Source organism: Nannospalax galili, unplaced genomic scaffold (genome assembly GCF_000622305.1).
Source record: "Nannospalax galili isolate Female #2095 unplaced genomic scaffold, S.galili_v1.0 scaffold173, whole genome shotgun sequence".
In the NCBI taxonomy this organism is placed as follows: Eukaryota; Metazoa; Chordata; class Mammalia; order Rodentia; family Spalacidae; genus Nannospalax; species Nannospalax galili.
In genome coordinates, this window is record NW_008334442.1 from 749602 (window position 1) to 760573 (window position 10972).

At 37.3% G+C, this 10972-nt stretch overlaps 1 protein-coding gene across 8 annotated transcripts in view; it reads left to right on the forward strand.

Annotated features, from left to right (window-relative positions):
- Kiaa0825 (KIAA0825 ortholog) overlaps positions 1-10972 on the forward strand; it is a 485775-nt gene that overhangs the window by 157906 nt on the left and 316897 nt on the right. For all 8 annotated transcript variants that reach the window (XM_029561734.1, XM_029561732.1, XM_029561735.1 and 5 more), the window contains one exon: positions 2009-2191. In XM_029561734.1, the coding sequence (XP_029417594.1) occupies positions 2009-2191 (183 nt within the window). The remainder of the gene's footprint in view (positions 1-2008; positions 2192-10972) is intronic.

The window sequence follows — 10972 nt, forward strand, 5'->3', positions numbered from 1 at the left end:
TCCTCCTCCTCGCCCTCCTCGTCCTCCTCGTTTTCCTCCTCCTCATCCTCCTCCTCATCCTCGTCCTCCTCCTCCTCCTCTTCGTCCTCCTCGTCCTCCTCCTCGTTCTCCTCCTCCTCCTCGTCCTCCTCCTCATCCTCGTCCTCCTCATCCTCCTCGTCCTCCTCCTCGTCGTCCTCCTCCTCGTCCTCCTCCTCGTCGTCCTCCTCCTCGACGTCCTCCTCGTCCTCCTCCTCGTCCTCCTTGTCCTCCTCCTCGTCCTCCTCGTCCTCCTTCTCGTTCTCCTCCTCCTTCTCATCCTCCTCCTCCTCCTCATCCCTCCCCCTCCCCCTCCTCTTCCATGTATTACTGAAAGCAGCTTAAGACAGTGTGAAATCGGAAAATGAGGGGCCACAGTCACTAGGTTTGAAACAGAAGACTGCAATATAGTTCTACCTGCTGTCCTGGCACTCAGTAGTATGCAAATAAGCTCAGGGCGACAATGGTCTGCATGGAGAGAAAGCTTTTTAAAAGTATTTTAATATTTTTATTTTTTATGTGTATGAGTGTGTTGCCTGCATGTGTGTGAGTGCACCTGTGCGGTGCAATGCTGTGCATGTCAGAAGAAGGTATCAGATCCCCTGGAACTGGAGTTAAGGACAGTTCATAGCTGCAGTGTGGGTGCTAGGAATCAAACCCGGGTCTTCTGCAAGGACAGTCAGTGCTCTTAACCACTAAGCCATCTCTCTAGCCTGAGAAACCTTTTATTTTATAAATACTTGGTCTAATTTGACTAAAACTTAATTTTTAGGTATAAACCATTCTTTTCAGGAGGAACCTGCAAACATCAGAGATCCCTCCCTTTCTTCCTTTCATCCTTCTTTCCTTTCTTTTTTCCTTTCTCTCTCTCCCTTCCTCCCTCCCTCCCTCTTCCCTTCCCCCCTTTCTTTCTTTTTTCTTTCTTTCTTACAATTTTGGCAGGAGGATTCATTTCCTGATCATATTCTTATAAAATATACTGTAGTCTGAAGGGCATTTAGGTCCTGCTGCAGTGTTTCATAAATATGGTATTTTGCAAGGCTGTTTTGAATTACTGACCAAGCTGTTTTAAAAAATAGAACTCTGAATAATAGATGGTAAATTCCTTTTCAGACGAAAGAATACCTTCACTCTGTTTCTTATTTAATAAAAATCACTCTTGGCTGTAAGGTGGCAACTCATTATGAAATCTGTGAAATCAAATTACTGTTATGTTATGAAGTAGGTAGTATATTTAATTAATTAGCAGTACTATAGGAACTTTTTGTTTTTATGGTCCTGGATGATTGCACAAAAAATGTCATGAAAATCTAGAATTACCGCTTCTTATTTTTCTAAGTGACATACATAAATATTTATATTTGGATGACTGATCCTAAATCATCATTATTGTAGAAATCAGGTTTGTGTGTGCATGTGCATGTGTATATGTGTATTTCTCTGTGTGTGTGTGTGTGTGTGTGTGTGTGTAATAGCATTTTTTTTTTCAACCAGATGTTTTGTTCAGACTAACTTCAAGGAAAGTCTCTTGAATTTCTGGAATTTTTTATTTATGTATGTGTGTATGTACATATGTCACATGTGCAGATGCCCAGGGAGGCCAGAGGCATCAGATTTCCTGGAGCTGGAGTTATGGGAGTTGTGGACCACCCAGTATGGATTCTGGGAATTGAACTCTGGTCCTCTTAGAGCAGTAAGTGCTCTTAACTGGGGAGCCCTCTCTGCCACCCAACTTTTTATCTAAGCATTCCTAGAACACTATTACAGGTCTTGCCATCCCTAAAAGTAATGGATATTATGGATCATCTAGCACCTGAAAACTCAAAAGATGTTTTTGATGCTTCCTGGTTTTGGTCTCTGAAGCTCTGATACCTAGCCAACTCCTTGTACTCTTCTATATGTTTAGTATAAGAAACACAGATAAGATAGTATATATCAAGCAGAAATACTGTTATGTATAACATGATTTTCTTCTCTCTCTTTCCAATAGACTTGATGTCACAACAATTTTAATATGCACTGAGAACATATTATGGTCAATTTGTACATCTGTTCAGGAACTTTTGAATCCTCATGAGTATAACAATAATAAAATTTTTAAAATCCATACTCATTGCAATAATCTGGTTACAACATTAGCTATTTTGACATCACCATTAACAGAACTGTATAAGTAAGTATCAAATATATTTTGTTTAACCAAGTCGTTGTCACACCTCTTATTGAACTTTGTTAATTAAGAAGTAGAAATACACTGAAGCACATTTTTAATATTGTGAATTAGGCTATTTTATAAAATTAGCACCAACTAACAGGGATTTCTGACCTTCAAAGTAGTTTATTCCCTTCAGGTAGGTTAACCTGTCTATTGATAAGTCCCGTTCAGTTAATAAGGTTTCAGCACATTTTAAGTTTTACTCTTTTGTCTCACTGTATGGCCTTGACTGGTCTCAAACATGCAATCCTCCTGTCTCAGCCTCCTGAGCACTGGGATTATAAGCACACATAGCCTTACCAGGCAATAAATTTTACTTTTTGAATGAGGTGTTCATATTATTTTAATAGGTTGGTTGTCTTAGTCAGTCATTATTGCTCTATATAAAACAAAATCAAACATTGAATCTTTAAAAAATATATTGTAGTTTCCCACTTTTAAAGATATTTATTTTTAATTATGTATGTATGCATGTGTCAGTATTTGTATATGTGCACATGTGAGTGCTGGTGCCCATGGAGTCCAGAAGATAGATTTGGATTCCCTGAAGCTAGAGTAACAGGTGGTTGTGAGCTACTTGATGCGGGTTTGGGGAATTGAACTTGGGTCCTCTGCAAGAGCAATAAGTGCTAGTAACCAATGAGGTATTTCTCCAGCCCCAGTAATTCTTAACTTTAAGAATAATGTAATTGGATTTGATTAAAAAAGTTAAAATTATTTCTAAAATATGTGCAAATCTGAAAGAGTTCCAATGGCTTTATACTTTCAAACATTTGCCACCAATTTGCACATTGAGTATTGGGTTTTAGTGTCTTTTAAAAACATATTTTTTATTATTTTTATTTTATTTTATGTGTATGAGTGTATTACCTGCATGGACATAAGTGCACCGGTGCTGTGCAGTGCTCACAGAGGTCAGAAGAGGTTGTTGGATCACCTTGGACCAGAGTTTCAGATGGTTGTTAGCTGCCGTGTGAGTGCTGGGACGTGAACCTGGGTCCGCTACAGGAGCACCTAGTGCTTTTAACTGCTGAGCCATCTTCCCAGCCTCCTAGGTTTTTGCATCTTAACTAGCAATAGGAAGTAGAAATTCAGACAAATAATTATACTGAAAAAATAAAATATTTTTCTTAAGTAAACAAAAATAAAATCTAAAAGTTTTCAACTACTTTTTATTTCAAGTTAATTTGACTCCTATGTTTGATACTATAAAAGTTGTAATATATCTTATAAACAGAACATTAAATAACATTTTATTAATATTTCCTCCAAAATATTTGCTTTTATATTCAAAGATTAAATATGTACATACTTTATTGGATAGTAAAAAGTTTACATCATATTTCTATTTCTTAGGCTAAATTGAGTTTAATATTCTTTTCTTTAACATTATTTTAAGAGTGATATACAAATTTTGACTTTCAATACATTTTAAGATGTTTCTGTTCGATAGTCTAAGAGTAATTAACACTGTTTTCACTTTCCCTGTTGACTTGCAGCACACCCGTTGTTAATAAGTTGTTTTCTTCTAGCAAAACGAGTTGAGAATTAATTTTAGAAATAGAGTTCTTTCAGAGAGGTGAAGGAACAGTGAGAAAAACCACCATAAAGTTGAGATTATATACAAATGCCTTATAATCATAAAAAGCTTAAATTTGAAGCCCTGATAAATCCTAGTAAACTTAACTGATTTACCATAGATGAAAAAATTGCTATGCTTTCAGTTCAATGGGTCATTTCATGTAAGAGAAAGGCCTTGTGAAAAGCAGGAACAAAGTTGACAAATTTCATGGATTGGTCATGGTGAGCAATATTGAATTTCATGGTTTGTCACAGATCAATTGAAAAATTTTAACCCCCCCAATGCATTTGTAAAACAAATAAATTATTATCACAGATTGCATATTTTACTAATAATAATGAAAAACACATTCATTATTGTTAACCTATAGCCTTTTGATACATTTTTAACAACTATGCAAGCACTCAACTCTCTGATTTGTGCATTAGATATTGCACTGTAACCTCACTTGGCAAATTTAAATTGCTAATTTCAACCAGGATTACAGAACATTTTGTACCAAGCACTGCCTCTAGTCATTCTTAATATAAAACATAGATGGCTATGTCTCATTCATGCATGAGCAAAAATCTAAATAGATTTTCATTCTATCAATAGTTCTTACTGCAAAATAAAAATCACAATTTTTAGCCATTCATGTTGATTTAAATTTTGTTGCTTTACTGAAATATAAATGTATTCTATTTTTGTGAAAAAGGAAATCTACAAAGCAGCACGTTCTTTACCAACTAGGGAGAAATATATGTGTTTTGCAAAAACCCTATTGACTTATTGAGCTTTTCACAGCTGGGATATGAAGTTGTCATATTATTAACATTTAGAGAAAAGATGTTGTCTCTTGCTCATGATAAAAAAATTAAGCCATATGCTTTGAGGACTTGGGAAAAAGAAACAATAAGATGTTGATAGTATCGATTTTTATGGCGTGTACCTGCCATTTGTCACTTGATGTGGCATGCCTTTTAAGAAGGTGACTGCCTTTGTTTCACATAGTTCTGACAGATAAGCTGAATCTGTTTTCCATTCTGAGCTCAGTGTAGGTCCACCAACTCGCAGGGCAGAAATACATGATTTTAAAATCTTTTCAGGAAGAATGAAACCTGTTTGCAAAAATGTGTATTCTTTTTTTTAACATGTCTTTGTAGATTTCTGTTAGAATGTTGTAAAAGGAGAACTTTAGATTTGGTCTGCAGGGAGAAAGACCTGCTGAAACATAAAATATTGGCCTTGTATTTTCCAAAATGCTCATCATTGGTTGTTCTTTTGTGGAGGCGGTTACTCAGAAGCACATTTGTATGCACACACGTAGCCATCCGATGGCTTTCTACGCTGCATGTTGCTTGTAGACTATTTTAGTTTGTATAACAAGTTAAAAAATCAGTCCTTAAAAGGGCTCTGGTTCATTGCTATGTGTGAGGCTCTGGGTTCAACTAGTAGACCCCTATTCTCACACACACGCAAATAAGAATTCTAACCACTTAGACAAATGCAACTAGATTTCTATTAACAAACATTGTTGGTTCCCTATCCCCCGTGTTTACGGGCAAGGGTCACAACAGTAAGATACTAAGTTACCCTCAAGTAATTTAGGAAAGTCTGATCAATTTTGAATGTTATAATTAAATAAATAATTCTATAGATCATGCCCAAACTCCATCTGTAGAATCCTGATGAAAGTTGGCAGTCCCAATGTTTAGTGACACTGAAGAGTGGGATTTCAATACAAGTTTTGACATGCCAGGGAAAGGCTAGGGTCATAAGAAACAGGAAAGGATATCAATCACTTTCCAGACAATGCCAGTTTTGTGTGAGGATTGGCTTGAGGAAACTCATAAGGCCTTTGAGTTCCTAAATTCCAGAGTGTTTCCAATGCTACACCCATAGCTCTACTATATTAGGCCCTTTGAGATTATGGCCTTAGCCTACATGCTTCTTCTTTTTTTTTTTAAGTATCTCACAGTCCCTCAGAGAACAAAATATTTTCAACTAAATCTTTTTTTTCATATCCCAAGAATGACTGGCACCATTTGAGAACTAGGCATTTCTTCAAAATGTTAAGTATAAAATATGCTGTGTCAAATGCTAAGCATATGTTCTTAAGACCCATCAATGGAAACACATGTCCATACAAAACTTTGTACAGGAATGTGTATAATAGCATCTTCCTTACTAACACAAGCAACCACATGTCCATGAATGGATTAGCAAGATGTAGCATAAGCATACAGAGGAATATTATTCTGTAGTATAAATGAATGGACTGAAACATACTACAGCAAGAATGAGCTTCAAAAACATTATACTGAATGAAAACAGAGAAGCATTCCATTCATTAGAAATGACCAGAGTAGACAACATTGTAAAGACAAAGTTTATCAGTGCTTGCTAGAGGTTAAGAAGAGGGGGGAATGGGAAGTAATTGCTAATGGGTACAGGATTCTTTTAGTGATAATCAATGTTCCAAAATAAGATAGAAATGAAAGCTATGCCACTCAGTGAATGTAGTAAAGCCATTTAATTGCATACTTTAAATGTGTAAATTTTATGGTAGGTAAATTTAAAATCTTAAAACTTTAAAAAATGAATATATGTTGGCCTGGCATGGTGGCACATGCCTTAGGCTGAGGCTGAATTGCAAATTTTCTGTCAGCCTGGGCTACATAGAAAGATCCTATCTTCAGGGGAAAAAGTATTGACCGAAAATAAAAGTACTTAAAATTTGAGAAATAAAATGTGCTTGGAAGAATGTAGAATGGTCTTGATCATTTGATTACCTAAGATTTTAGGGCCATCAAAAGGCTCATATGTCCAATGGTCCATATATGCTGGTGTTACCTTTAAGCTTTAACATAATTCTTTTTCTAAGATTGTTGCTTTTCTCTTCGCATTTCATTTATTGAATATAAACAGTGGCCCAGGCACTGTGCTGTGTGCAAAAGATGGGAGAAGTTTGACCTGACTCCTTCTCCCTCTTAGAGCATATATTGTTAAACACCATAATTACATCATGGAGGTACACTCTTTTTAGCATCATATATGAAAACCACTCTGCTGGGCAAGCATCCAAAATCAGAATGGTACAAAAAAAGCAGAAACCCAGCTAAGTCTTTTTAGCTTTCAGTTGCTCTCAATTTTGAGGTGCCTTGGATTGATTTTATCCTAGCAGCTGGTTTCATAAGCCCAAGAACCAGTCTGTTAAGGAGAGGGAGGGAAGGAGGGAAAGGGAGAGGGAGGAGTAAGAGGGAGGGAGGGGGAAAGAGGAGGGTAAAGGGGAGAGGGGAGGGGAGGGGAGGAAAGAGGAGGGAAGAGTTGAAGAGGGAAAGGAGAGGAGGGGAGAAGAAAGCATGCATGAGGATTAGAGGATCAAAAGAAAAGGAATAGAGGCCAGAGTGGCCTGGTCAGCCCAAAGGCAGTGTGATGTTAAGGGGGTGGATAGGACATTCCTCACTGATGTTGAAGGAAGGACAAGGCAAGGAATTTTCCCAAATTCACTTTTATCCTAACTAAGCAAAGCCACCTTTACATCATGATAATTTGCAGAGAAGATGTATGTATCTATTCTGCTTCAACCTATAAGCAATTACTAATTTTTAAGTACTTAAATTTGTTTTACTCAAATTATGTTCTTGTGGAAAATACAACTATGGATTTTAGCTATTTTACTCTCTGCTATGAATTATTCAGGGAATCCTCTCTTTTAACTGTATACCAAAACAGCATTAGAGGTTATCTAATAGCTAGCTCATAATTTCATTCCCCCACTGAGGCTTGTGGGCCAATTTTCACCCAGTTATACACTCCAGAATAATGAAACTAATTTGGGCTCTTGCTGTGGAATTAAATGCTCACACAGATCCCACCCCCTCTGAGACCATAAACATCTGCTATAACATCTCTTACAGCCAAATAACCTCCCTACTGCCCAGACCAGAGAATCTTTGGGTGGAGCAAAAGAGTTTAGTTCCTCACAGAAACCTTTAACTAAATAGTGTGTTTTCTTTGCCTGTTAGTCTAAGAAAATTTGACACGAATTAACCATTCTATTATTATTGGAGCTTCTATTATTTTTTTATGGTGTTTAGGATAAAATTGTAAGTAGGAAACCATTTTGTACCAATTTTGAGATATTCTCAGGCCTTTTTTAGAACCTCTTTCAGTTGTTATCATAGTGGCACCTTGCCTCTGTGAGCTCTGGTTGAAACTGAATTACCATATAAAATCCTTTACGTGTATTATCTCACAAAATCCCTATGCCCCTTAATCTCTGTTCTGCAAAGGGGAAAACTGAGGCTAAATAAATTTCCAAATGGTATTGCATATCTAAAAATAAAACATACTCAGGATCCAAACCCAGGCTGTTTGACTCCATTGTTCCCGCATGTGCTAACTCACTGCTTCTCAGTGACCTTCAGTGACCCTCTTCTTGGGCTGCAGAGAAGAAAATTAACAAAAAACGAAACTATAAAAGGATTTGAGGTAAAGTCCTAGGAAGAAACTAAGTAAAATAAGACCTTAAAGAGTTAGTGACAAAGGATGTTTTAGATAGAGTTGTCAGAGAATACTTTATAGGGAAAATTCTGAGTTAAAACAAGCTATGGAGCCAGTTGACCATGTCAGAGAGGGTTTAAACACCTCTACATGAGGTGTTTATTCCGGAAGAAATGTGCCGCTTCATTTCTAGTTAAGTAGGGATTCGTGCAAAGGACTCAAAGATGCTGAACAAAAGTAGGTGTAGTTAGATAGTCTGGGTCTGTCTCCTGCATTCCCTCCTGCTCTCTCATCAAGCCCTGGATCTCCTATTCCATCTATTCTTCCTCATCTGTCATTTCCTTTGCAGCTGTGTTTCTTTCAGAACCCTTGCTGCTCTCTGCCTCCCTATAACAGCATCCTCTTCCTAGCTCCATGTTGCTGCATATTCCTTCCCTGCACCCTCACTTGGCTCTCCTCCATCCAGACCCTGGCCTGCTGCTAGATTATCACTGCCTTCTTTCTGTGCCTGTTGACGGTTCCAGTTCCTTCCACTTTCTCAGCTTTGGTCAACCCCTTAACTTTACCCCATCCTACTTTTGTTAACAAGTGGTCTTGCACCTGTACTGATCTGAGACAATCCAGACCACTATGAACTCATTTTATCCTCTCACATTTCTCTCTTCCTGGGAGATTCAACCCAATGTCTTCCATGTGGTATGCAAGTACTCCACCCTGAGCTACACACTGAGGCCACATCTATTCTTAATAAATATTTTGATCTTAATTCTTCATCCCTTGATTAGTTTCTAATCAATATGTCTCTTTTCTCAACTAAAGCACAACTTTTCAACTAAGATCCTGATAACCTTTATCTTCTCCTCTGTGGCATTAGTCTTTGAAATATAATTTCTGTCTTGTGCCCCTAACTTTCTCATGTATTAATAGCATTTCTCCTCTAGAGTTGTGTTTGAGTTCATTGTGTGATTGTGTGACCTGCCTGCTGTTCACTCAGTTGCGGCAATTTGACTTCTCCCTCCAACATCCTAAACAAGAAGGACAAGGGCAGGCATACACACCCAGTGGCTGACTCCAGCGGGTTCTTGTTCTTTTAACCTTCCCTGCATCTTTTGATGCTGCTGGCCGTGGTTTCCTCTCCTGGCTTCCCTAGCATGATTTTTCTCTTGAATCTTTGCCTATTTCTCTAATTTTTCCTTCTTGGTTTCATTTGAATGCTTCTTTTTCTCATTCCATGCTTTACATGCTGATGTGTTCCAAAGATCTGTCCTGGAGTATCTTTTCATCTCATACTCTTTCTGTGGGTGAATTCATCCACTTTCATGGCTCTGCCATCATACTGATGACTTCCACATGGCTCTCTTCAAATCAGATATCTCTTACTAGGACAGTAAGTTCAAATTCCTACGGATGCCTCTCTTTAGATATATTTCAAATGTCCACAGCCCTCTCTACTGATTTAAAATTAAGCAAAATACCTAAGAGTTTCCCTAGGCTGTTCCTTTCCCCTCATCTTTGTTTTATCTTCACCCTCACCGTCTCAAACCCCATGTCATTAGAGGATGATTATTGTTCAGTCTATTAATTTATCATTTCTTATATTTGTCTCCTACTTATTCTGCCTCTTTCCTGGTTTAGGTTCTTCTGACTAGTCTGGTATAAGATCCTATTGATTATCCTTAACACCCTCCAATCTGCATTCCTTACTACTGCTGAACTGTGTTTCACAAGATGTGAAATGGCTAGTACTCCTGTGTTATACGTCTCTAGGATTCTTCATTGTTGGTGCAAAGGTCAGACCCCTTAGGAAAGTGCACCGTGGTATCCAATCTAATGAGCATCTGTCACTACCTCGGTGGATTGCATTGAATGGGTGTATTTTAGCCTGACTTTGACACCTATTGAAAAATTTTGCTCTGATCTGAAATTTAGTGAAGCTAAAATAAATGGCTTTAAGGAGAAGATGGTATATTAAATGTCTAAAAAACTTTCAAGTATGTTCAATTAGATAATATTCAATTCAGTAAGACAATGAGAGGAGAGAAGTGATCAAATCTAGAAAATGTGAGAATACAGGATGCAAATCGTGGAGAGAAAAGCTAGGGATGGGTTTTCAGAATGGATTATATTCTACTTTGACTAGCTGTACTGTCTAGTAAAAAGTAATAGTTCAAATAATTTCATTTCTACACTCTATGTCAGTAAATATATTGTATGTCATAAAATTTTTATTAGCCAAGCTATCTGCTAAGCATTTATGTAACAATTTTTTCTTTATTAGGCAAAGATCTGTAGTTGAATTTGAGCCAACACAGAAACATGTTACAGTCATTTCATTTCCAAAAGATGGCTGTAGTATAGATATTCTGGATAGTATTCTAATTCATGTATTTATTTTTATTTTATGTGTATGAGTGTGTTGCCTGAATGTATGTAAGTGCAACAAGGACATCAGATGGTTGTTAGCTGCCATGTGGGTGCTCAGAACAAAACCTGGGTCCTCTGAAAAAGCAGCCAGTGTTCTTAACCACCGAACCATTTCTCTAGCCCCAAAGTGTTCTAAATTTAAATCACAGTAATACATTTCACAATTAAATTCCTCTTGCACACTCTTTCTAGGCCCTTAAGAATGTACAAAATTAGTTCTAAGTTCTCATTTATTGTTTGATATA